This window comes from Tympanuchus pallidicinctus, unplaced genomic scaffold (genome assembly GCF_026119805.1).
Source record: "Tympanuchus pallidicinctus isolate F22 unplaced genomic scaffold, pur_lepc_1.0 scaffold3, whole genome shotgun sequence".
Classification (NCBI taxonomy): Eukaryota; Metazoa; Chordata; class Aves; order Galliformes; family Phasianidae; genus Tympanuchus; species Tympanuchus pallidicinctus.
This window is the reverse complement of record NW_026294747.1, coordinates 74,723,562-74,751,549: the sequence shown is the minus strand read 5'-3', so window position 1 is coordinate 74,751,549 and position 27,988 is coordinate 74,723,562. Positions and strand designations below refer to the sequence as shown.

At 39.9% G+C, this 27,988-nt stretch overlaps 1 protein-coding gene across 2 annotated transcripts; it reads left to right on the top strand.

Moving 5' to 3' along the window:
• Window positions 1–169: 169 nt before the first annotated feature.
• On the top strand, window positions 170–27,507 carry ACBD5 (acyl-CoA binding domain containing 5). Of its 2 annotated transcripts, XM_052694465.1 has the most exons (13): window positions 170–344; window positions 1,321–1,441; window positions 2,815–2,887; window positions 6,194–6,305; window positions 6,450–6,482; window positions 15,583–15,720; window positions 16,598–16,798; window positions 17,462–17,568; window positions 19,486–19,762; window positions 20,693–20,892; window positions 22,478–22,528; window positions 22,816–22,925; window positions 25,558–27,507. In XM_052694465.1, exons 1-13 carry the CDS (start codon window positions 269–271, stop codon window positions 25,568–25,570), a joined length of 1,512 nt encoding a protein of 503 aa, XP_052550425.1. In that variant the 5' UTR covers window positions 170–268; the 3' UTR covers window positions 25,571–27,507. The 2 variants fall into 2 exon arrangements, with proteins under 2 accessions (XP_052550425.1, XP_052550426.1); XM_052694466.1 differs by lacking the exon at window positions 6,450–6,482 and having other exon boundaries at window positions 177–344.
• The last annotated feature ends 481 nt before the right edge of the window (window positions 27,508–27,988 follow it).

Below are 27,988 nucleotides of genomic sequence, written 5' to 3'. Positions count from 1 at the left end.
AGGCGAGGCTGGGCCGGGCCCCTGCTCTGCGTGCGTTGCACCGCGCCGCAGGGGGAGCGCTGGGAAGCGGGGCGGCACGGGCACGGGCACCCGCTGCCGCCGGGGGGCGGTGGGGTGGCGGCGCGGTGGCGGCGCGGCGGCGCTTTGCCCCTTCCCGTGCTGCGGGCGGCACGGCGGGGGAGGCTGACCTGCTCCCGCTCCGCCGACGCAGCCCGGCGCGGTGGCAGAGCGGGAGGCGGCGAGGGACGGGACGGGACGCGAGGCGGAGATGGCGGAGACCGGCTCCGTGCACGCCACCCGGTTCGAGGCGGCCGTGAAGGTGATCCAGAGCCTGCCCAAAAATGGTGAGTGCAGCCTGAGGACGGCGGGCGCGGCCGGCTGGGGTCTGTGCGGCGGGGGGCCGAGGGGGGAGCGGGGCCCCGTCCTGTCTGAAATAGCACCTTCCGAACTTGGGAAAGAAGTTCCTCCTGGAGGAGGGGTCTGCGGCTCCCCGCCGGCCCGCGGCTCTGTGCTGGGGAAGGGCCTTCCTCAGGTCCTGACTTGGTTTGGCAGCTTGGGAGCTGATGTCACATGGGATCCTTCTGCTGAAAGGTTTAACGAAACAGCAGAGCAAAACGTCAGAATGTATCCTTTTGGTCGCTGTGATAAGTAAAGATGGGTTTGTCAAGAGCTGGGACTAAAGGTTGTTGCTGGCATCCCTTAATGACAAAAATCCAGCCCCAGAATATTTGATTTAAAGGAGTAAGTATGAATTTTCTCTGCCAGTTATTGCAGTGTTGTGTTTGCGCTTCCTACCCGTACAAATCTTTGTTCTGTGAAGGAAGAGAAGCAAACAAGGAAGAGCGATGAGGCTGTGATTGGAAGTCCTGTCAAATAACAAGTAAACAAAAGCAATGCAGGAGGAGTTACTGTTGTTGTATTTTCTGGAGTCTTTTGGTAGATTCCTGTTTGCCATGTGAAAATGACCTGTGACATACTTTGTTATGGAAGTGGAATCTGCCCCTTTAAACTAAGTGAAAGGAGCCTTGCTCTTTGTTACTTGTTACTCTTTGCTAATTGTGGATTCTGACCTTAGAAGCAGTAAAGGTTATAGTCCCTTGTTTGATCTTCAGCTTGCTCTCTGTTTGTAAAGTAAATATTGTCAGTGTGGCTGACTCGAGTTAGATGAAGTGAAGATGTTTTTCATTGACTTAAACTGCACTGCTGTGAATGAAGCTGGAATAAACCGCAGGCTGTTTTCTGACAGAAATACTAAGCTTGCAAAATACTTGCTAACATACTTGATTATACTTTAATTGTATTTTAAAATGCTTTCACTAGGTTCTTTCCAGCCAACAAATGAAATGATGCTGAAGTTCTATAGCTTTTATAAGCAGGCAACACAAGGACCCTGTAACATTCCAAGACCTGGATTTTGGGATCCTATTGGTAGATATAAATGGTAACTTTTCATGACTCTTCTTTATACTTGGGTGGAGGTGTTAAGAGGAGTAGTTCTTGAAGGAATAATTTCTGTCTTTTTTTTTTTTTTTTTTTTTTACATTTTCTTTTTTAATCTCTGTTACTTTGTTTTCCTTCTTATGTTTCAGATGATATTTTTCGAGGAGTTATAAACCATTGTAATGTTTCCACACTGTATATCCACCCTGTAGAACAAAACTAGGCAGTCTACACAGTGTAATGTAGAACAGTGTCTGAAATTCTTCTTCTTATATTATATAATATGAGAATGAAGTACATAGATGCTCACTAAAAGCTTTTGCTACAGCTTCAAGCTCTTGGGGCAGGTTTAGTTTGTGCCTGGTTCATGTGCTCAGTGACAGGACTTGCTGCTTATAGCATTTTTTTTAGACTACAAGCCGTCTGAGAACCTGTATGAACACTCCCCTAATTAAGTTATTTTAATAGTTTTTTTCTGAAAAGCAACTATTATTGCTGTCTCTATGGTCAGGGTCTTCTTGGGATCTGTGAAATGGGGAGAAGGTGTGTTTGCATGACTGGGACAGTAAGCTCCCACTCATCTGGCTGTTTGTGGCTGAAATGTGATCCCCAGCCTTGGGGTTTTTTGCTGTAAGTGGGACAAGTAGTCTGGCAAAAGGTATGGATAGTGTCAAATCGAGTGCAGTTCTGGGTAAGGAAATGCTTTATTTCAGCCTGTGTTCTGGCATTCTTTTTGCAATGCTAAAAAGTTTGACATTTTCTGTGTTGCAAGACTGGAAAGTTGGGTATTTTTTAGGTCATGAGTTAACTACGGTGGTAGCTGGAGGCAATGATTAAATTATTTGCCTTTTGGACAGGTGCATCTTTCCTTTGTTACTAAACTCAGGTGCAAAGGACGGCACACTTTTGTTGTAGCCTATTCTGACTTATTATTGACCAACTTATGACTTATTCTGGCAGATATTTGTAGGTGCCAGCTGAGTATTAGGCTTTTTTTTTTTTTTTTCCTGTTGTCAAGGACCCTAAGTCAGTCAAAAGAAAGGGAAGTATGTGTTTTTCATAATATCTGGACTTGTAAACAACGTTACTGGGTACAAGATCATCGTTGATTAGCTATTCCTCAGGCTGTTCATTTTGTTTCTTCTGTATGTATGTCCCACTGCTTTAATTATCTTAGCAAATTACAAACTTGAATACAATAGCAGTTTGCAGTTTAAATTTTTATTATTATTATTATTATTGTTATTATTATTATTTTTTAATATTTTACTTGTATGAGAGAAACTTTGAGCATTGTATAACTGGCCTATTTAAGGCTAAAAAAAAATCCTGTGGGCCTTTGAGTCTCTGAAGATGTGTGACTTTCTTTCCTAGGGATGCTTGGAGTGCCCTGGGAGATATGTCCAAAGAGGAAGCCATGATAGCTTATGTTGAAGAAATGAAAAAGGTAAATTTCTTAACAAGTGGAAGGTATCTTTTAGAACAAAATGTTGCATGAGCTAAACTAGGAAATGTGAAGGGATTCTCAGTGAATGCTGTCAGAGCTCCAAATGAATTCTTCCTTTTATGAGCTGTTATGCTTTAGTAGTATGCTTTTTGGCCTGTGGGGCAGATAAAATTCTGTAGTTTCCTTCAAAGCTACTGGATTTGGGTTGGTTTGGGGGAAAAACAAGAGTTCTAGTTGATATGAAGCTTAAATGACAGAGCTAAAGTAGTACTGAAGTATGAGCTAAGGTAGATGTTCAGAATTAAGGTCTCTTGTCTTTTTCCTGTGTAACCCTTTGCTCTGCAACCCTTTACACTGTATCTACTTCAGGTAGCCTTTCCAGTTTAAATATATATTTTTCTTTTTTTTTATAGTCGCTCTGGATGAAGGTGTATCTGTAACTTAAAATGAGGTTAACACTAAGGCAAGGGAAATCTAAGTTTTACTCTGGATACACTTGTTTTTCTTCTTAGTACAGTATTTTAATAGTCTTAAATGTTTGCTGGAATACTTGGCACGATTGATAATTGGTATAGCAAAAAAACCTTTACTTGGTATGGGGCTGGAATTCAACAACTATTTTTTCTATCTGTGATTTTGATTATTTTGTTCTCATTAGCAGTGCTGTTGCTGCTTCTAAATGAAAAATTTAAAGCAAACAAACAACATAACCCTACTGCACCTCCAGAAAACAGAAGAGGCCATATGTTGTTTATCTTAATTAGGTAAATTAAAAACAAAAATCCCCACTAAATTTTAAGTGTCTTTTGAATGCAGACCACAAGATTTAGTGCTTCCTTTCAAATCTCCTTTTTGAAATGCAGTGACACATCAGTAGTGCACTTGCTGTTTTCAATGCAGTAGTTGATTTGTCAGGATGCTGAAAATTAGGTGAAGTTGTGTCTGCACCGAACAAACGCCTGAGTGAGTCTCCTGTGAGGAAGCCTGCTTACTTGACCCAAATGAAGCATAAATATTCTGCCTCTGTAGAGATCACGTGTAAGGATTGGAGAGCAAATGACTTCTTGCCTCATTCAGCTTTGAAACTAGAGATCTGTTTACTCTGCATTGCTGCTGCTTCAGCCCTGTCACTTGAAATGCTGGCTTTAGCTTTTCCAGGCTGATTTGTTTTACTTGAAACATCAGTAGAAATGTGTTTCAAGTCCACTGGATTGTTCTATCAGTACCACACTCATCTCTGTGGTGTTACTGCAGGTGCTCTGCTGCTGCATAGATATCCATGGTCAGGTTGGGAGGTGACATCTGGATACTGATGTAACTTAAGGGTGTACCCTTGCTATGTTTCTTCCCATTCCACCACCATGGGATGTAACCCTAGGCTGCACGTGTCAGGTGACCCATTCACAACATTAACATTATTATTTGTTTGGTGGCTTTGGTGGTTTATTTTCCCTGGAACCCTGGAATGTGCCCAGAGAAGAGCAATGAAACTGGTGAGGGGTCTGGAGCACAAGTCTTATGAGGAGCGGCTGAGGGAGCTGGGATTGTTCGGTGTGGAGAAGAGGAGGCTCAGGGGAGACCTCATAGCACTCTACAACCTCCTGAAGGGAACTTGGGACGACAAGGGGTTTGGCCTCTTCTCCCAGGCAACAAACAGGACCCGAGGAAATGGCCACAAGTTGTGCCAGAGAAGGTTTAGGTTAGATATAAGGAAGAACTTTTTCTCTCAGAGAGTGGTCAGCCACTGGAATGGCTGCCCAGGGAGGTGGTGGAGTCGCCGTCCCTGGCGGTGTTCAAGAGGCGTCTGGATGAGAAGCTGTGAGATGTGGTTTAGTGCTGGTGGAGCAATGGTAGTGGGAGGACGGTTGGACTGGATGATCTTGCAGATATACTTTCCAACCTTGTGAGTCTATGATTCTGAAGTGGCAGTGCTGAAAACTTCAGTTGTTGAGGAAGGTGTGTGGGTGAGATGTTGAGGTGCAGAGTGGCCATCCAGCATCTTAGTCCCTGCTGAGTGTGAGCTCAGGTGCATTTTGTTTAAGATAAATATCTGTTCCAAGTCAAATTTCTGAAACTTCTATGTAGTAATACTGTTTAGATTAATGTACTTCAAGTAAATTATTGTATAGCATAGAAACCACTACAGTGTTTTTAATTTAAAACAAGAATATTGATATGTGAACTGGCACCCAAATAAATCAGCAATCTAGAATTCATTTATGTCTTGCCTGTTTTCTTTTTTTTTTTCTCTTTCCTAAAAGCTGTTGGCTTATGGTTCAGTTGACAAATGTAAATACCTACCATTTTTGTTGCTGTAGAGAGGTTTTCTTGTTTCTATCAATTCTGTTTTTTTGTTGTTTATTTTTAAGAAAAAACAAACCTTTCCTGTTTCTGGTTCATCTCTAGCTCGATAGCTGAGCACAGAGCATTTCTCACTTACAAATATAGAATGAATTATGTACACTAAATAGGTCAGAAGTGTCAGTGAAATTGCATTTTGATAGAATCTTTGTCTCCTGGTATATTTGACTGGTTTGGAATAGGCATGTTACCTGCTAGCCTGCCTGGAGCTTCTGCTTTGTGAAGGAGTAGCATTTGCTTCCGCTTCTGAGCGATGTGCTTGGTGCTTTTATGTGAGATGCATGCTCTTTGGCAACTTGTTCCTCCAATCTGTTCCTTTCCATTGCCCTTCTGAAGGAGGGAATGTACCACAGGTGGCAGTTTGCTTTGCTGTATTCTGTCCATTTTGTGTGGTTTTTTTTTTTTTTTTTAGGGTGGGGGAGGTGGTTGGGGAGGGAGGTTCAGATGGACCTGGGAGAGTACTTTTGTCTGTGCCTTAGGTTCTACTGAAGATGACAGGGTCTGACCAACCAGAAGAATCCTCTGGCAAATAACTCTTTCAGTTTTATTTTCTTTGTGATTTATTTTTATTGATTGCCTTTCCACATCAGATAACAGCAGCCTGATGAACTTTGAGTTGGTTTACTTTGAAATTATTGAAATAATGGGTTCCAAAGTCTGCTAACACTTTGCTATAGCTGTCCCTTAGTGGGACGTGAGCTCTACTGTTTTGTCTTTGCCCACAAAAAGTTAATAAAGCTAATTAGGGTTCTTGTTAGGTTTGGTTTATGATGTTGTAGAGCTTTTTAAATAAATTTTTTAAAATAAATAAATCACAATAATATATTGAGAAATGCAGTGAAGTGTTACTAACTTGCCAGTGGATGACAGTTTGTAAAATTATTGAAATGGATGAATCATTGAAATGCTGTTTCATGAGGTACTTCATATTTTGGACTTGTGCAGATACTTGAGAGTATGCCAATGACGGACAAAGTTGAAGAATTACTGCAAGTAATAGGCCCGTTCTATGAAATAGTGGAAGATAAAAAGAACAGAGGATCTGGCCTAACCTCAGGTTCGAACAAATAACTTCCTTTGTGCTATTAATAATCACAACTCCAGCTTTTGGGAGTGGGGGGGGGTGAGGTGCTTGTTTTCTGTAAGTGATTTTAAAGCTAAATGTTGCATCTTTCTGTTCATTCTCTCTACTATACGGCAGTTCGAATGGAGAAAGTATCTAAATACTTGGAAGGTAGGAATAAGAAATTATGGATAAGTCCATCTCTTCCATTGTTTTGGTGCTGTAGTAATTTCTTGCAAACACTTGTGACTTCTGGGTTTGCCACCTCGTTAGGCTGAATCTTCTATTTCTATTAAAAAATAGGTAAAAAATAAAAATAGAGTTAGATCCAGGAAGCTGTGTGTTTAGTCGTTATCTACGTGCTTTCTGAGCTGCTGAAGGAAAACTCTTCCTGAGGAAAGAAGCGTATTTAAAGCCAAATCTAGCTCTCGCTATTCATTCATAAAAGGAATGACTGTTGGAAATGGGTGCTGCTACACAGTAATGCAGCTTTGTTATCTCATCTAAATTTTATTTAAAAAAAAAAAAAAAAAAAATCTTCCTGAGTCAAAACCCACAGCTTTGTTAATCATGGTTTCATAACACCTTCAGAATACAAGATGAATTTGTGAAACTTTCAGGTTAACTTTCTGAGATTCAGATTTACAAGGGGAGTATCTTTTTAACCACTTTATGTTTCCAACAAGTGGCAAACCTAGCAGTGTGGCATAAAAATCAATGTGGTGCTTTAATTTGGCAATGCCATTGTAAAAATGTTTTGGTAATGGTTTTTGTTAGAGGCAGTGTGCTCATAAGGTTGTGATATAAGCCTTAGTGATTTTGAACTGTCTTCATTTCAGTGAAAACTGTTGAAATGCAAAAGGAGAAAACTTGTAACAGCTCTAGAACCGTTGCACAAATGAGTTTGGTGTGCTTAACAGGCAGCAATGACTGGTGTCTTGTATGTGGGCCTTTTCCCCTTCTTAAGCAAACGCAGTTTTGATTTGGTTTTGGCGTGGAGTCTCAGAGGGAGGTAAATAGTTATTCCATTTGACTAAGGGTAATGGTTGAGGTTTTCAAGTGGCTGCTTTGAAACAGTAATTTTTAAGATTACGATTGCATATAGTTCATGTCAGGAGTTTAATGAGCTTGCCTCATGGCTAGATTGATAGGCAAGATTTTAAGAGTATCAGTAGATTCAGGTCAGTCAGCTGTGTAATAAGGATTTACTTACACTTGGTGTCTATGGCAAAGTGCCACAAGTGTCTTATTTAAAAAAAAAAAAAAAAAAAAAAGACTCAGGCAGAAAAAAGTTAGGATACTTATCTTTTAAGTTTGTTACTGAAACAGGTATAGTTTGAAGATTCAGCATGAAGCACTAGGCAGTGAAAGTAAAATTGACATAGAATAGCCAACTTCAACTTTATTGCAACAGTAGCACAACGGGATGAATTTTATGATGTGTGATAAAGCACATACAACTTAAATCTGCAACTTCTAATTCTGCCACACTGAGTTTCGACAATTTTTGTAGAATCCCATTGTTTTATCATAGAACGTTACGTTTACACTTAAGATTTTTGAAATGCTTTCTTCAGTGCTCTTAATGCTTCCATGATGGAAAGTGAAGCTTCAAGTAATCAGTATTATTCATAGTGCAGGTCTTAAAATATTCCATAGGAGTATGGAGACACGATTACATTCACTCTCCCAGATTCATTCTAAGGAGTTAAGCTGCTCTGCCCAAGTTTGCTTTGAAGTGGTGAGACACTGGTGACAGTACTCTTAAAAATGGATGCATAGTTATTTTTACTTGTGTTAGTTCTTGCAGTCTCCTCTGCCCTTGCTCTGTATAGCTTCTATTTCGGAAGTTGTTTTTTTGTTGTCGTTTTTTAAGGCGCAGGTAATTTTTATGTCCTGGAAACTGCTTTTTTTTTTTTTTTTTTTTTTTTGTATTGTACTCATTGTACTCTGTTCTCTTTTGGCCCATTTTGAATGAAGATTTGCCTTTTGCTTTTCCATCAGGCTTTTGTCTGAGTGAAAATGACTATCCATCTATGTAAGAATTGCATGCTGCTTCCTAAAAAGTCTGTCATCAATAAAGAATGTCATCTTGCTTCAACATCTGCTACCAGGCAATATGCATCTGATGTGTTATTGGCCTCTCAACAGAAGTGTAGCCTTTTAAAATTAAATTTCTACTCCTTGTGGTTTCTCTGTTAATGTTAAATGCAAACCATTGAAATAATGTCTTTTGAGTCAACAGAGCTTGTGGCTCACCTTAATGAGCAACCCTGAGGTTTCACATGCCAACATTAAAATGGCAGCTAAGAGAAAGTTGCCTGATTTATACGTTACAATCCCCAGGCTTGGTCTGTGCCATACCTCTGGGAAATCAGAAGAGGAGTTAGGAGGGGAGCATGGTTTTGTCCAGTAGACTATGTAGGTCTGAGGAATATTTCAAGGGTACATAACCTGGGCAATGTTCTGAAAGCTCAGACTGTGGCTGAGAAGCTGAGGCTCTTCAGATAATAGTCTTTGTGACAGGTAGAAAGTATTTTAAAGGAGGTAGGTGGGGGAAAAGACTAATTCAGGTCCATAAAACACAGTATGTCAAAGGAGAAACTGGAGCCTTATCTGTCCTAGGGCTACAGAAGAAAGTGGGCAATTTTTGCTGTGCTAAAGAGGGATCCTTTTGTCTGTAGCTGGTGGTAGAGGTTACAGGTCACTACCTGATAGGGACACTGCTGCTTTAGAAGAGCAGCCTTAACACATATTTGCTAACAAATGAATGAGAAATCTGATGTCCAGCTCACTTCTAAAGAAGACCAGCATTTAAAACACAGTTATATCAGTGAATCTCACTAAATAAAGTTGACTCTCTGCTGTTACGCTGAGCAGAAGTGTTCCTTATAAACCTTTGTGAAGACTAAATGTTGCCTTCAGCAATGACAAGTTATGCACTGTGGAGACAGGAAGGTTTCAGCATTGTAATACTTTTGTCATCCTGCTTAGTGTTTTTCTCCTGAGCCCTTTGCTCCCAGGTGCGTTGTAACTGCTGTAATTACAACTGTAATAAGCTCTGTTGAAGCGCACTGTCTCTGACTGACAGGCTACTTTTGGGCAGTGCTGATTGCAGTGTAGCTTTTTTTTTTTTTCTTGCCTATGCAGGGCACCACTTCAATAGCACCTGATGTGAGTGGCAGAAGTTGCAGGCAGATAAGTTATTGAGCAGTTGCTTGGATGTGAGAGCTAAGCTTAGAAGACAGTATTCACTGAGGTATGCATGATGTTGGTGCAAGTGGGTGCATTCATTCCAGTGCTTCTAGTTCAGGATGCAGGTAAGCTTAGGGGGGAATATTGCATTTGAAAGAAGTGAGTCTGCTCTTAATTATTAATTCTCAAAAACACTTATCTTGCTCTTAAAACGTAAAATACTTCCTAGCTGTGCTTCTGTAGATTGCATATGATTAGTTTCTCTTTTTCAAATTGTTGCATTTTCTCAAAGAGCTCATCTCATTTTTAATATATTTGCTTTGTAATGAAGCATTTGGTGGCATGCTTTTCCTGCTTGTGTGTGGGCTTCTTGTGAAACACCCTCTGTTTGCTTTATAAGCTCAGTTTCTCATTTGTGCTTGACTTCAAAGATACTTGCTAAACTAATTTCCTTCCTCCTCCTTCCTCTTTCCTCACTAGGATTTTTAAGGAACTTAATGGCTATGAATCCCTAATGCTTTGTAAGAAGGGGGAAAATAACTGCAACCCCCGGTACTTCAGAATTGCTGTGCTTTGGTGGGATATCTAGAATGGATGGCTGTACCACAGTGACGAGGTGCATTAAAGCAGGGCAGGTGTAGGGCAGGAGAAGCTGTTGGGTGTTGAGAGAGGTTTTAAAGTTCTTTTTAAACTATTTTTCCAGTTCTAGTCCCCTGTGATAAGCAACAGCTATAATCAAGGTTCTGTCTAGATATTACGAATCGCTTATCTGTTGTGTGGATGACAAAGTGCTGGCGCAGATATCCCTTAGAGGTTGTGGAGTTACCTCTCTGGAGATCCTAAAAATCCTGGACATGGCCCTGGGCACCCTGCTCCGGATGGCTCTTCTTGAGCAGAGGGTGGAACAGGTGGAACCAGAGCTCCCTGACAACCTCAGCTGTTCTGAGATTCTATGAAGGCTACAGATCATATTCATAGATGCAAAAATAAAATCCACACTAGCCTCTGTCTCAGCAGTTTAGCAGTTTACTTCCAAAACCATCTTGTACAAGGCAAACCTGACTGTACTGGGTTTCATGCTGGAACTGAATCAACAATAATAGCTTTTGTGTCTAATGAGTGTGGATTAGTGTTTTATGTACAACTTTATTATAAGAAAAATAATTACTTTAATCATAGTCTCAAATACGCATGGAAGAGCCATCAATTATCCATGAGGCTATGTTTAATATGGGTGAGAAAGGCTGTTGCTGTTCAGTTGCTAAGAGCAGGTTGCGGGGCACACAATCTTGATGTTATTTCCTGTGTAATTTTTTTTCTTGTACAAGGCAAGACAGTTTTTGATTGAAATTACTTTCCTGCTGACTGGACTATAGGTGACCCAGAAATAGATTCTTCTGTTGCTTTCAGGCCTAACTTGATTTTCTTTATGGAGTTTTGATGCACTTTCTGGGACAAATGTGTGTTATTATATTCATGTGTACTTACATGTATCATCACACTAGTACATAAAACCCCTCTCTACTTCTTACACAACAAAAAATTTCCAAATATTGACTGTATCTCTTCCACACATAAGAGAACATAGCAAATCCTGCTCATTCTCCCAGGGGAATGCAGTACCAGACATGGGGACATCCTGGGTCTTGGAATTGCTGTAATTAAGAGCTAATATGAAATCTAAGAAGCAGCTATTTTTCACGTTCATTCTTACTCCTGATCGCTTTCTAAGATGTTGACAGTATGTTGGCAAAGCCTATGTTATTGTTCTCTCTGCACATGCACCCTGTAACTGATCTGCATGTGCTAGTGGCCCTGTATTTTGGGTGCCTGGTGCCTTATTGCATGGAACTGCCTGCCATTGTTGGGATTGCCTGCAGATCGGCTGCTGTCCTTACTGAGCTGCTCTCTGTCCAAAAATACAAGCAGGTTGTCTCCACTGGCTCAAGTCTCAAGCAGAGAAAGAAGAAAACCATGCAAACATCAGTCAAATAAAACTCAGTAGCCTTATTTTTATGTGGAAAGTGCCCTGAAAATTCTGGGGAGTAAGTACCAGTGGTATGAATGGAGAAGAACTCTATTGATACTGAATGGAAATAAAACGTAAAGTTCCAGGATGATTAAGCCAGTAATCCTCAGTGCATTCTTGCAAGTTAATAGTGTGTATAAGAAGCTGCTCTTAATATTTATTTATCCGCAGATTGTTTTGGTACTTGTAAATGGCAAATAAAGACATGACTATTGTTTATGAAAATAAAATGGCATATATTTTTCTGTAACAGCTTGAGTAACACGTAAGAAGAGAGAGGAATGTGGACAAAAAAGGGTTGTGGTCATCTGGAGTAAATTAAAGAAAAAGGAGAGGCCTTTGTTCCTGCTATAGTGAAGTTCAGGAAGACTAAATTTTAAAAAAAATGAAAACTGTATAGAGCAAAATCTGATGATCAAATAGAATGATTAAAAGAATGGTAGTTAAGGGATTTTGTATTTTTGTCTTTATTTTTGGCATGCCCTCTTACCATCTTATTTGTGAGGACAGTTCATTAGTGTGGTGTAGAGCAGCTTTGTCCAAAGAGTGAAAGGAAACAAGGCAAACTAAGTCTTCTAGTTGAACACTAGACTTCTCAATGCTTGCGTGTACCCTTTGTCTTTTTTTTTTTTTTTTTTTCCCCCCCTCAGAAAATAAATGAAGCTTCAGAAGCCATTGCTTTCAGCAGTCTGTCCTCTGAGCTGCTCATTTGAGAGCTTCTTAGTGAAACCAGTCTAAGGTAGTGGAGGTCTATTACTCATTTTAAGATGTGTTGTTTAAGTAAACACCAGCTTGAATGTTTTTATTCTCATGTAGGGATAAAGGATGAGCATAGGCTATGTCAGGCAGCACAGCTCCAGGTCAGAAAGGATGCATATCTATGCTTTGAACCACTTGTTAAAATACTACTTATAAGCTCAGTTCTGATGGAAAATCAGCTGTTGGTGCTGTTTCATAGACTGCTCAAAGAGACTTTTGGTTGGAAGGCTGTTATGAAAGGATAAATGTCAGAGGGATTTCCAAAGCATAGCTAAGCCCTGAAGCGTACTCCTTCCCCTGTGGTAAATGATCTCTCCTTGCAGCAATACAGTATGGGAACGCATCAGTTTCAAAAGGAAGGAGGAAATTTGTGAAACTAGATGAATGAGAAGTGGCAGAGCATAGTTGTATAAACTTGGAATTGAAACAGGAAGCCTACGTGGATCAGCTACAAGCATGGAACATTGGGTTACGATGGCAAGAAAAGAATTCTGGTTACCTGATTATCAAAGTAACCATCAACGTGATTTATATATACTGGTGTCTGGGGACTTGACACCCAAATTTGGACAGAGCATTAATTGATATGAATATAGTACAAAGTTCCTATGTAAGTTGCTGTAAGTAAAAGTCATAGAAATCATTCTTTAGTAGCTAAGATTTTGCTACTTTCAAGCTGATGGAGTTATTCATATTAAAAGCTACATTCCTCAAGGAGCAATTACTGACCTACCCACAAGGCTGTGGAAATTGCTACCTGTTGGCTCTGATTAGGCTTTGGTGCACATACCTCATAGAAGTAGAAGCAATTTGGGATGGATTTGGTGAGAATAACACAGTAGGGATTCTGACAAGAAGTGCAGAATCAAGCATGGTATTTCAGTGAGGCCATGGCTTTGTACAATGTGCTATGTCCTTTGGAGTCTGCATCAAAGCTGTGCCTCTGTGGTCTTCAGGAGCACTATTGCTAAGAGTAACCTTGTGAAAGAAATATGATCCTGAGAGATTTTGTTTTCAGGTGTTTCATGGCATACTGCTGTTACTCCTGATACTTTCCTTCAGTTTTACGTCTTTAGGAGTTTAGAGTACATACAAGGAAAAAGCTTTTTTACAATAGGGTGGTGAGGCACTAGCACGGGTTGCGCAGAGAGGTGGTGGATGCCCCGTCCCTGAAGACACCCACGGTCAGGCTGGATGGGGCTCTGAGCACCTGATCCAGTGTAGGTGTCCCTGTTCATTGCAGGGGAGTTGGGCTGGATGGCCTTTAATAGTCCTTTCCAACTCAAACCATTCTGTGATTCCATTTGAGTAGGTGCAGTGTAGCACACAGAAGTTTCCCCAGATTAATAATCTCCATGCTGAAATAGAGTACTAAGAAAACATTTTCATGTTCAATAATGTTCCTCTTCAAAACCAAACAGAAGTAAATCTTAGGAAATACATTGCAAAAAGTCCCAACCATACCATCAATATGTTGGGCAGGGTGAGGAGGTTTTCAGTTTTTTAATCACCTGCCTTTATGACTGGATGTGTCTCCAACTCTTGTTTTTCCTGTTCACTCCCACGGCTGGGTAAGGCGCTTGCATGTTTGCTCCCCACCCTGTTTTTATTTCAATGGAGAGGGTGATGCCTGCTTCTGCATTGCCAGCAAGCTGTCACTGTGCCTACTGCTCGTGCTGCAGAGGATGTCAGTGTTACGTTATCCTTCTTGCACTGTTTGTTCTCTGATAAACATCTCTAGATTTGAGATTTACAGTAAGCGAAAGATGCTTATGAGAAATAAACAGGGAATATGGTGGGAATCTCCTATGAAGTCTTTTTTTTTTTTTTTTTTGCAAATACTGTTTTTCAGGAAGAATAGAATGACTTTGTCATTGCTTATATTCTCATGGTCCACAAAAGAGGTGATAGCTTTTCCAGTTACTTTCAGATAAAAGTTTAATTGCAATCCAAAATGGTGATGCAAGGTGCCCATAGAGTGCTTATTTCACAGTAAGACTGAGGTGAACAGGGAATTTAACATATTCATTATTTCTAAATAAAAGCTCTTTTGTTTTTTATTTTTTAAGCAGTATGGATGTTAAAGGACTGGGGAAAGCAGATCAGTTCTTCATTGCAAGATTTTAGTAGAAAACCCATCGCTCCACATGCAGCAAAGAAAGTAGCAGGGCTGGTTTGACAACTCCGGTATAATTGGATATTATTTTGCTCTTTAATATTAAGCCTAATTAATTTAAGGCTTGACATTAATTAATCTTTCAAGATTCCATCAAGGGAACGTACAAGTTATGCAGAGTTATGGAGTTATACAAGTTATGTACAAGTTGTGGAGTGCTATGATGACAATTAAAGCAGACAGAATCCAGCCTTATGGTCAACACATAAAGTGTGGGAGCGTCTAGGAACTGTCCACTTTATACCTTACTCACTCTGTGCTAATGTACAAGGTTGAAATCATCAGTAGATATTTCTCCATATTTTTTTTACATAGGGTGTAGCAAAGGCTTAAATTCTCCTTTTTATATTTTTAAGAATCTTTAGCTTGCAATACTTTGAACATGGAGTGAATTAGGAACCTTGAAATGATCACAGATATGGAAAACAAAAGCTAAACTGTTACTTTATTTTTTTAATATTTGTTTTATATATATATATAAAATATATATTTGTATAATTAGACAAGCAAACAAATGCACTGTGTATTAATTACACCATCTTTTTCACTGAACTCAGAGTGCTTACTTCCATGTGCACTTTGCCAGATAAATATTTGTATACATTTTGTTATCACGTTTTGTTTAAACCACTGTGGGAAGAGATTAATAGAATATTCCCTTTTCACAGAATCTGGTTGCTCACATAATTGAGTGGAATGTTCCAGAGTTTGCAGTTTTGAAGCATTTCAGCCCCAAAGGGAACTTCTATAAAAATAGTGATCTCTGGATTCAGAGAAAATGGCCATATCAGTCCTAGATAAAGCGTTACTGTAGCTGTACCAGAAGTGTGGATAATAGTCTTGGTCAGAGGTTTTGTAGCAAAAGTAACATGTAATGTGCTGTCTTTTTCCAGTAGGCTTCCTCAGAATCATTCAGGAGTAGTCAGGCATTCTGTGGTAAACCACAAAAGAGAAACATTAAAATAATTAAGGAAGAGCATAAAACTGGCATTCGTTGATTGTTCTTTTAATATGGAAATGCTTTTCTGCAGCAGCTGCCTGATATTTCTGGGGGAGCTGTGTGTTAGTTTCTTTTAAAATACTCACTTTTTCCTTGTTGAATGTTTTCTCAGACCTTAGTAACGTCCTGAATTCTGCTCCAAATCTCAAGACTGTGAATGGAAAAGCTGAGAGTAGTGATAGTGGAGCAGAATCAGAAGAAGAAGGACTTCGTGAAGAGGAAGAAAAAGAACTCCAGCAAAATGTAAAGGGTATGTTTTCTACACTTAGACCAATGCCTCTTGGAAACGCTTCAGAAAACACTTCTTTACTGTGCAAGTGATGAAGCAGTGGCACAGATTGCTCAGAGAGATTGTGTCTCCTTGGAGATACTCAAAAGCTACCTGGACATGGTTGTGGATGCCCAGATCTGGGTGTCCCAGCTTGAGCAGGGGTTGGACCAGATGGAATGAGAGGTCCCTGCCAACCTCAAACATGCTGTGATTCTTCCAGAGATTTTTTGTCTCTTTTTTTAAACTGTGTAAGTATCAGAAAGTCCCAAAGGATTGTGAATGCTGTACTTGTTGTACTGCCATACATTTTTTGACTGCTAGAAAGTTATGTCAGAGTGTTATCTAAGAATTGATAGAATATCATGTATTGTTTTCCTTTTTGTTGCCAGTGCTACTTGTAGCAGCTGTTAGTAACAGTAGAATTGAAAATCACATTTCTTCAGAGAAAGGAAAACAGAACTTGCAATGGCATTCATTTTGGGGGCTCATAAGGGTTTTGAGTAGTAACAGTGTCAAGTGAAAACCAAATGAAATCACACTTTTAGAATTTTATGCAGTTCTTTTTCCCACCAAGGACACTGGGATAATTATTTGCGTTGTCAGAGGGACCAATGGTAGAATTGCTTAGTAAAGTGTTAAACATCAGCTGCTCTTTATGCAAGTTAAACTGTTATATTAATGCTTTTTATAGTAACAGAACAATCCCTGCAAATGTGAATCTAGAAACATTTTTGTGTTTTGTTCTGCATAAACATTTTACATATAGACCATCCGAAAGTTATCTGCTTTAAGAACTGTGTTTTTAGCTGTTATATACCTGGCTTTCTATCTGCAAGGTTTTCCTGTTCTTTTACAGAATGTAAGAATCTGAAAACAGAATCATTAGCTGCTAAGAATATGGAAAATATTGTTGCTAATGACTGTTACAAGGACAGCATTATCCCAGATATGCAGAATGGAATCCAGAACAAATCTGCCTTGAATGGCTTGAATGTGGAGGAAGAAATAAAGAAGACAGAGCCAAGCCTAGAAATAGCTAATAACTGTGATCACCAAGGTATTCTTCTTGCAAGATCACGTGCTAATTTGCATATGTTTTTCTTGGAAATCTCAATCCTGGGACTCAAAAATGAGAAGTGGTATCCTCCAGTAGAATGAACGTGAAGTAAGAGTACTAAAAATTTAGGTCAATTCTTAGCAGTTTAAAATAAGGTGCTTTTTTAAACATTTTTTACAGAAAAAGGGGTAAGTTCAGAGGGAGGCTCAAATATACAGAAGTGCAATTATCTTTTAAAATCATTGTATTATCTGTGTATGTTATTTGCATTTGAAAGCTAATTTGTCATTAAATGAAGATCATTAATATCTGTATTTGTCATGCTGAAAATATTGTGAATGTCAGTTTATCGTAACTGATGTCCAAATCTACCAATTGAAAATCAGTTGATGACTTTGTTCAAAACTAGTTTATAATGAGAATAGGAAGGAGGGTGAAATGAACAGACAAAAATTAAAATTTTGATCTTAGAACATAGAAATATCAGTATGATGCTTGGTTTTCCCTTAGCAAACGCTTTGTATAATTTATTAATAGGATGACAACAGTAGATGAATAGGGCGTGAACTGGAGCTCACCTAGCTATTTTAACTCATTGCTTTACACTTTGCCAAGATTGGCTCACATTTACAAAGCACATGTGCATACCTCCTTCAAATACAGGTGCAAATGAGGAGAGCACTGAAGAGGTCTCAGGAACTCAGCACTTAACCAGTGATTCAGACAGCGAAGTTTATTGTGACTCGATGGAGCAACTTGGACTAGAAGAGGTAAGGGATTAATATTCCTATATGTAGTTTGAAGCTAATATGCCTGTTTTTAAATAGGTTCCTGTCTGTCAGGTGAACCTGGACATCCAGAGGTGAATGAAATAACACACACATACCTTTCTCCTATTTGAACTATCATTTTGTGTTCTTTTTATTGTCAGTCTTTTACAGCTTGGTTAATACTGTTCCAGCAGCCTCCACATTATTGCCCTCACAGAATTTAGGTGAGGGGAAATGGTCCAAACCAGCAGCTCATAGAAACAACTGTCAAAAGGAATGGTATGAAGAAAGTAAGGGTTATATCCACAGGTAACAGGGTCTAGTAACGTATGTAGGGACCAGAATTCAGCTGACCCTCAGAATCACGAAGCATCTCTGTAGTGTGTGGATCTTTGCTCTCATTTTCTGGCCTGATAAATCCTGCATTTGTTTCTTAGAATAAGTAAAGAGTAAGCCTGAGCAGGAAGCCTGTAGGCCAGTGGAAGAAAGCAGCCTAGATCTAGAGAAATGGGAGATGATGATTTGTGGGGGTTCTTGTACTCTCTTCAGACATAACATGCATCTTTGACCTCCATGTAAAAGGTGGGCACCAACTGTACTGGCTTAGTTATCACTGAACTGTTGCTTGTATTAACTGTGGTCGTAGTTGAATTACTGGTTTGGACCTCTTTTGGAGATCCATTTTCAGTGTAGTCTTGGCAGAGTGTACTCAAACACCTGGCTTCCTGATTCAGGAAAGGACTGTGTGAATGGCGCTCGTGATCAGAAAGGCCTGCAAGCAGTGTTGCATTGTTTTCTTATCTGTTTCCTTTTAGCAAATCAGAATTCTGTGCAGCAGTGAAAGCTATTGCAAAAGGTGGTTTGGTAGAAATGCTTCAAGCTGTTTTTTATGTAGGTTGTTTCCCAGTTGTCTTGTGTACTGTTTGAACTTGTTTGAGGCTCTTTCACGGGCGTGGGTAGATAGGTATCAATTTCCCAACTTGAATGTGATAAGTTTAGATCAGATAGGTGTGTGTAGAAATAAGTATAGATGTACAACTACAGACTGACTAAAATGAGAAAACATTCACTGAACTTAAATATTGCAAAAAGTGTAACAAATACTCAATATTCAGTTCTGATGATGCAGATCTGTATTTGACAAACAGGATTTTTGGCAGCAGTTTGCATTTCTTTTTCTCCTCTTTTTTGCTATTTTTCCTTTTTCATGGAGTTACCTGCAGCTAGCTGAGCTCCCCAGTCTGCTTCGACATGTAGTTGTGCTCATACTTTGTCCTTTCACTGAACAAAGGATGCTTGTAGCACTTCAAGGCAGTCCTCTTGCAGAACGTGTAATTGTGACCCAGCCAATGTTCATGGCAGCTATTTTTAATGTCTTTCTGCAGTATCGCAGATTTTGAATGAAAAACTTGGTAGAATTTACTTTTATTTGTGAAAAATACAGGGTGCAGTCAAGCAATATTGAGCAGGTTGGTAATAAATAGTGTGATTTCTTTGCAGTTAGTGTGAGCGCTGTTAGCCCAACATTGCTAATAGCACATGGCTCTGACAGTCTGGTTCACCAGTTAGTTTAGGATAGTTCTTCACTGTCTGGGAGGCAAAACCAAAGGAAAACTGAACATTTTGAGATCTTCCAAAGGTTCAGTGAGTGTATGAGAGTATGCTGAAAATGTCTAAAGTAATTCCAAGTAGTTCAGTGTTTTGAGAATATTTGTCTCAAGTGAATGTCTAACCTTTTCAATTTGGAAAGAATGTTTGGGCATCAGTAAGCATGTTCTATAGCAAAACAAATGTTCCTGTTAAAAGTCATAATGCAGAGCAAGCTGCTTTCTTAAAGTGAAAGAAAAGATGCTGCTTCTTCCTTTTTAATGGTTAACTGTTACATTTTACAGACTCTAATTACTTGTTAATTTGTAGCCCTCGGAGATCATCACGTCAGCTAAAGGATCTTTAAAGCGTCCATCCCATTTCTTGGATGTAGATCATCATCTCCTATTAGAAAATACTGATCTTCCAAGGCGTGCTTGCACAACTGCTGGGAATCTGCAGCTGGGAAATGCTGTAGAAGGAGCAGTTCAAGAGAAAGGTGAAGTCAAGTGTGGAGGAGAAGATGGCAAAGCCAGTAATGGGGCCCCTCACAAGGAGAAGAAGGATGGAGAAAAAGCAGATTTCTATGGTGTCAGAAGAGGGAGAGGTACTGCGCCCAGCTTTTGTATTTTCTACTCTGCTCATGGCTATAAGCGAGAGGAGACTAAGAAGCACTGGTCAGCCTTGTTCAGTAAGACAGTCCCACTGTACAATGCCTCTGTCCTTCACAGTAAAAGTAGCTAATAAAATGTTAATTCCAGTGGGTGGTGATCAGTTTTGTGTTCAAAGAATTTATTTCATTCATAGTAAACATTACAGAATAATTTTATTGTGTTGTGGAGATCTTTAATAAGTGAATCGTCTGATTCAGTTTTGGCTGACCTTAAAATCCAACTGTTGTCTGTAGCACCTTCTTAAAGCATAATCTTCAAAACCCATCTGTGCTTGCAAAAAATTTCTTTACAAGTTGCGTATTTATTTTTAAATGCATGCCTATTTACACCTCTATTTGAAACCAGGGAACCTCATGGAAAGGTATCAATTACACATTGTTTTCTATATAATTGGGGTATTAGCCACACCTTTTATTTATGCTGATGCTGTCTGTTCTGGTTGTTAAAGCATTGCATTTATTTATGCCATGTCTTTTTGCATGGCATCAAATGGCAAAATTAAGGAGAAAATTTTAAAAGAGCACTTACGTATATTAACTACTCTGAAGAACATATTGTAGGGCTGCACGTTAGTTTGTCTCCCCTTTTTTCTCGTTCAACTTAGTTTGCTACAAGCAGACAGAAACACATTTGGTTATGTGTACAGCTAAGGGAATGTGATAGGTGAAGGTTCTGTTACGTAAGACTTCATGCAGGGAAACATCTCAAACTGTTGCAGGAACCTCCCAGCACTTTTGAGCTGCCTGAATAAAGCACTCAGTTGGGGTGGAAGAGAATTGAACAAGTGTTCCTAACAAACATTTTCAATAGAGCTGGTAGCCAATTCTGTGTTTTAAGCATCCGTTTCTTCCCTCCCAACGTAGGGCACAGACTTCATCCTTTAGGAGACAGTTCGCAAGGTGGACAGATGGGTAATGGAGGGGATGGAGAGCGCTGGGGATCAGAGAGGGGGCCGCGGGGCAGCCTCAACGAGCAGATCGCCGTAGTGCTGATGCGGTTGCAAGAAGACATGCAGAATGTCCTGCAGAGGTTGCACATGCTGGAGGCAGTTACAGCATCACAGGTACGCACTGAAGCAAGTTGATTGTATTTTTGTTAAATCTCCCGAGTATCTTTATGCTTTCAGATTAAAACAATGTTTCTTAAACTGCAAATAAATTTGTTATATTCTGTAGTTTGTTTCAACTTAGAATTTCTTTTTGTGAGCTAATGTTAGGAACACAATTCAGGACTGTTGTACCTGTGAACAAAACCATGCATATTAACTTAGATATTAACCATACGTCATTGTGCTCATTTCTGTTATACAACTAATCTCAGCCATCCTTATCAGTACACATTATGCAGTCGTGACATAGATGTTCCATGGTTAATGATAGTACTAAGGGATCCCATGGGATTCATCGGTAGATTTCAGAGCATTTTCAAAGGAAATAAAATTATCTTAATTTCCCACATTGCTAAATGTTTGCAGGCAGAAATTCTGAGTTCATTATTCAGATAGCAAATTGGTTTCTCATAGCATTCTTTTCCTTCAAAGTAATCCAACTTCCTTGGAGTTTCACATCATGTGTACAAGACAAGCAGAAGTCTTAAGAGTGTAGATATTTGTTGATGTAGTGTTTCTTTTTCTTTCCATTTCAGTGGGAATACTGCTACACTTAGTAGTGTATGCAGGATAGAATGTGATAGAACTGTATTCAACCAGCAGTCAGAAATACTTGGTTCTCTTTGTTGTGTTGATATTTGATGTGCCTGAGCATTGTAGAGCCATGTCAGTAAGTGTCCTATGAGATGCACGCACCCCAAATCTAAGGCAGCCAGGGAAGAGGATTTCTTAAAACTGTAATTTTGCTTCAGCTTAGCTGTTCAAGAATCTGGTGTTTGCACACAGATTAATTTTTTTCTTTCTTTTTACTAAAGCAATATATGAAGAATAAGTCAAAGATTTTTGCCCAGCAGTTCACGCTGTGCTTTCATTTTCTGAGGAGCAGCAAGGTCAAGAAGCTTCTGGTTCACACATTCATTAGGAAAGGCCTAGAAAGCTGACTTCTTTATTCCTGTGGAAGCACCACAACAGTATGTAGGAAAAGGCTTGAAGTGTTTCTGGTACTTCTCTTTCTCTGAATTGCCTATAAGATTTTGGATGGATTCCTTGGTTGGACTGTATAGCTATAGCTTAGGGCACACTGAAAGAATGCTTCTTGTCTTTATTACAGAGTTTACCAGTGTTTAAATACTTTGTTATGCAAGTTAACTTACTGGGATTTCATCTCTGGATTATCACACCTGCTGGATTTGGACCGGGATGAAGTTGCATAGGCAGGGGGAGCCTTGAAAAACTAGAGAGGTTCAGTCAGTGATACTGATTCATATTTTAACATACAGAAATGTGATAAAAATGCTCTTAAGTTTAATGGAAGCATGAGAGGTTAAGTTGGAAACCAAATGATGGAAGGTGGGTTGCACTGAGTGTAGTACTGCTTTTAACAGTGTCAAGGAAAAGCTTCCTTTCCTTTTAAGAACTGTTCCTCAAGCTGTCAAACAGACTGCAAAGCCACCGTGAAGAACTAAATATTCTCATTTAGTGAAGCAGAAATGGTGTAATTGTTTTTTGACACTTATGAGGTCTTTCTTTGTATTTAAAGGCAAGATCTGCAACACTACAGTCAAATTATCCACCTGCCTCCTCTGTTAAGGTAAATCCCGTTTTTTCCATTTGCAAAAGGCAACGTGAAAGGATGAGATGAATGTTTTGTGTCTGGCTTTTTTTGTATGTGCTTTTCATGTTGTATCTTCCTTGATGAAGTGATAGAAAAATAATTTGTTCCTGAAAAGATTATTGAATAGACAAATATTTTTTTTTTCTGGTCTTACCAGTTTTTTCTATTTGGTATGGTAGCATTTGAAGCGTTTGTGAAGCACAGAGGTGGTGTTGTATGCGCACGTGCAGGTTGCTGACTGGACTCTCTTCTGTCTTCCTTAGAAACCATCATGGTGGCCCTTTGAAATTTCTCCTGGCGTTTTAGCTTTTGCTATTGTATGGCCGTTTATTGCCCAGTGGTTGGTGCACGTATATCTTCAAAGAAAGCGAAGGTAAAGATGTGCATTCAGTGGCTCCTATATACTTTCCTTCACCTGTTGATGATCAGTATGAAGTAGGTTATTTAGACATAAAAAAACCTGCCTTCGCACGTAAGAATAATGCAAGAGCATGCATGTATATCTGAGCCATGAGTTCCGTGTCAGAACGGGGAGCTTAATGGGTCCTGTTTACTAAGTTGCTTTTTTCAGGACATCTTGCTTAATGTTTTCTTACCTGTATCAGGAACTCATGGCTCTGACAATAGAAAGCTAAAGCAGGTTGTGCAGTAGAGTCTGTGATACGGTGACCTTCGGAAGGTGTGTGGTTTATTCCCCAAAACTCATGACAAATGCTCAAGGAGAGATGCTGGAAGCTAGGAATGCCTTCCAGTAGCTGGGACTTACTTCTAGGAAGAGACATGAAGAGAAAATGTCTCAATGTTAGAAAGTATTGGTTAGTATGACTCTTTATGTAGTATGTTCAGTAGAGACGACTTAGGTTATATCCATGAAGTGATGCAGAAGAGCAATTTCAGAGAGTGTACAAAAGTAGTCAAGGCTGGATACCTTGAAGGTGTGTCCATGACATTCTGTGACCCTGCCACTCCCAGTATCCTCCTGAGCCATTTTCTTGCTAGGCTCCCTACTTACCTTGTGCCATGAGACAGCTATGTCCTGTCAAATATGTTATGGAGTCTCATGTCACCTATTTCTTATTTTACGTTTACAAGCAACTTGCAGTGGTATTTTTATAATGTCTACTTTGTTGTCCTTTAGATGAAGGACAGCTGTATTCTCACCTTACTTTTTCTCAACTTTTCAATCATCGTAATATCAAATCAGTGTTCCCTGGTTACTACATACTTTGCACCTGATAATATTGAGTGCTCTTACCTTTTAGTCCTGAGCTTTTTCTTTTCTGCCACTCTGCAGAGTCTGTTATGTGTACACCTTACTAGAATTAGCTTAAATTATAACTTCTTAATCATTGAAAGTTTTCGTGGCATAGTGTTCTCTTGAATGGTAAAATCACAGGATCCCAGCATGGCTGAGGCTGGCAGAGACCCCTGGGTCTGCCTGGCCCAACCCCTTTCAAGCAAGGACACCCACAGCAGGGTGCCCAGGCCCACGTCCACACTGCTTCTGAAGATCTTCAAGGAGGACACTCCACTGCCTCTGGGCAGCCCGTGCCAGAGCTGTGTCACCCTGACAGCAAAGGGCTGTATCCTGATGTTGGTGTGGAACATGTTGTGTTTTGCTTTATGCCCTTGTCTTGGCACTGGGCACCACTGAGGTGAGCCTGGCTCCACCCTCTTGGCATCCTCCCTTCAGATCTCCCCTGAGCCTCCTCTTCTCCAAGCTGAACAGTCCCAGCTTTCTCAGCCTTTCCTTATAGAAGAGATGCTCCAGTCCCTTTCTCTTCTGTTTGTGAAGAAAGGTTCCTGTGTTTGAGGACTGTTTCTGCATCACTTTTCCATCGGGAGTTTCATCTCCTGTAGCTAAGGGGAGGAGGTTGATCAGTACACTTGGAGACAAAATGAAACAAAATGCCTTCTCTGTTGTCACAGTGCCATTTTCAGCGTGTACTCTCTGAAGGCATGTAAGCTTTTAGGCAATAGCTGTGTACACAGTGCATGTATTGACCATATCGTATACATTTGGTTTTAAAATACGCATGCTGTCCTAGAGCAGATGCCAGGTGTCTCTGCTACTCTGTGAGGTAACTCAGCATTAAACTGTGGAGCAGATTCCATGGAAGGAGCAGTGAGAAAGCCTTCTCCAGTCTGCACAAGCTTTGTGCCTCGCTCGTACCCCTGGGGATATCTCAGCTTGCTCTCAGCACTTGGAAAGCAGCTCATGAATGCAAAGCGCTGATGTGGTCTGGTGCTGTCACCCTCCTTTACCACAAGCTCCTCTCCTGTACTCCAGGAGACAGTAGTAATGAATGTAACCAGCAGGTCAGAATCCCTGGTGGTATTTTATCTACTTTGTCTAAGTTCTGCCAGTTCTGTCAAATTATATGTTGTTCCCTAACTTAAGAAGGCCTCCAAAGAGGGCCACAAAAATGATGCAAGGGATAGAACTGCTTCCCTATGAGAGCTGGGGCTGTGCAGCTTGGAGAGAAGGCTCCGGGGGAACCTGAGAGCGGCCTGTCATTATCTAAAGGGGGCTGTAAGAAAGAAGGGAAAAGACTCCTTAGGAGGGACTGCTGTGATAGGACAAGGGGAAATGGTTTCAAACTTAAAGAGGGATGATTTGGATTGGATGTAAGGAAGAGGTTTTTTTTCACTAAGGGTGGTGAGGCACTGGCACAGGTTGCCCAGAGAGGTGGTGGATGCCCCATCCCTGGGGACATTTCACTGTCAGACTGGACGGGACTCTGAGCACCTGATGTAATGTAGGTGTCCCTGTTCACTGCAGGGGAGTTGCGCCCGGTGACCTTTAAGGGTCCTTTCCAACTCGACCCATTCTGTGATTCTGTGAATCTAAGGCAAATGTTCAGGAGTCTTGAATCAGTGTTGTATTTTAAAGGACTGATAATCTTTCTTTCATGTGTGACCTTAATCAATTTCGGTATTTAGACAAATGAAAAACTGTGTTATGTGAGAGTACATTAACCTAGATTATTTGTTTCCTCTTCTAGAAAGCTGAACTGAGAATTCATGATGCTGTTTAAGACTGCTAGAAGAAGGTGGCCCTGGGAAGTAAAGGAATTCTGAATTCTTAAGAGAACCTCAGGATTTGGGATAATGTTCCTTCTGTTATAGTAATATTTGTTCTACCTTTGAGCTGAACATTTAAGGACTAACACTACTGATACTTGAATGATTTGCTGCTCCTAGGTTACAAATAAAATCTAATAATTTCATCCTTAAAACCACATGAACATTAATTATTTTGGAACCTGTTTGTGGATGGGCCTTTAGGAATAACTAGTCTTGCTGATGCCAGATAACAGAGAAAATGTCATCTTTGTAAAAGAAAAAGCAAAATACGTAAAGCTGTCGCTTTAATATAGAAATAAGGTTACAATGAAAATATCCCTACCTGTTTTTCCACAGGTTTATGTACTATGAGATGAAAGCACTAATGAAGTATGAATTAATACATTGTGAACTGTTGAAAAATACAGTGTAGCTCTTAGGAATTCAACTGGTTATTTTTGCTGCTAAACCAATGTGGGACAACTTTCCTTGTAAACTGTTCAGCAGTGAAGTGGGAAGCTTTGGTTATCCTTCAGGATCATAAATGAGGTATTACAAGTGGTAACATCCTGGAAGTTAGAGCCCTTAGTAACAGAGAACTGTGAAGTATGTATTTGTAAGTAGGTGTGATCCCTCCAAAGCAAGGGATCCATCTGAAAAGGCTGCACCTTATATTTTTAATGTTGATTGATAGCTATATTCTTGTTGGCTACAGCTTGTTGTAACTGAAACCCATACTTGAGGCACAAGGTGCTTTTAAGAAAGCAAGCTCGCTCTGTAAGTATATCTCTGAGATTTGACAAAGCTCTGTGCATTGCAAGTTTTCTTTTGTCAGTTTATGTCAAATTAAAATAAGAGCTCCTATCCCTCATCTGTTGTGCACTCTTCCCCACTCGCACTAGGAAAAATGTTAGGTTTGGTATTCCTTTCTCTCTTATCCTTCTGATTTCTTATTCTTAGAGAACAAAACTTAAATTTTGGTGACGATTCTTTTTCTTTTATGGAGGATTAATTAACCAAGATACAGCTAGAGATGTGCATGTGTAGGTAGGTAAACATGTATGTCAGTCTTAATTTCTACAAAATGGAAGTGTACTAAAATTAATGAGAAAACAAAGACACTTCTTCACCTTAAAGAATTAAGTTATCTCACAACCTGTGCATAAGATTTGAATCATAGAAATTTTTCACCATATTATTGATGCACTTTCATTCTCCATCCACACCAAATATTACAGATTACCGAGGAAAGCTCTTTTCTGCCCTTCCTGGAAATCTTTTATAGTTTGAAAAGCATTTTTCATACAAGCTATATTGTAAAAAATGTAATCACAGAATTCAATGTTTGTCTTACTGGGGCAATTTTAATCTTGTTTTAAGCCCTTTTTTTTTTTCTTTTTTTTAAATAATTATTTTTCCTTCTTATGATTTCCTGATTGTAAAGCTGAATTACAAAATAAAATGATCACAATATCCTTGAAGACTGTAACAATCAGCTTCCATCTGACAGAGGTCAGTTTTGGCATGAGATGTATCAAAAACTCAGGTCTGAACAAATCTTATGCTGGAGGGGAAGTTCTACTGTGACCAGAAGCCACTGTGCCTGTAGCTTAAAGCCCTTAGAGTGATTAATTTAATATAAAACAACAGAAAGGATTATACAGGAGCAACACTCTAGCTTGAAGGTAACTTCCAACCTACCCCAGCAGGAGGGAGCACCGTGGAGTGCCTCTCCCAGCTGGTAACCATGTCCCATGTGGGTGGCTTCCTTTCAGAGATGGTACAGACATTCCCAAAGGTACCTGTTAACTTCCCACTGAAATAAGCATAGGCATGTGTTATGTGTTATTTATTAATGTTTCAATAAATCAATCCTTTAATATTTTGTATTTAATCTTGCACTTTCTTCATCTTAACTAAATGCAGCATGCTGGGTGTGGAGGCTGCTCAGAACTTGAGGGCTGAAGCAGCTTCAACCTAAAGGCTGTAATACAAAGCACAGCTTCTGCAGTGCTTACTGGTGCCTCCTGATGGGGCCTCAAAGTCCAAGACCAGAGCCTGATAGGACTCAAATTTCTAGTTAGCTGTTACCTCACCTTGAAGGAAAATCTCTGTCATTTGCCAGTGTACAAAGGCAGCGCTAACTGGAAGGCAGTGTAAGGAGAACAGTGCTGCAGAGAACTGGCAGCCCCTCTTCCATCTGGGGCTCTCCTCACAAGGCCCTGCAGTCATCATGGGTTTGTGTGGCACTGCAAGCATCCATGGCACTTTTGAAGCAGTGAATCCACCTGCATCTCAGAGCACAGCTTTACAGTGGATGAAACAACAGGGAAGCTGCTCCAACTGCAATGAGGTACTCAGCTCAGGGCA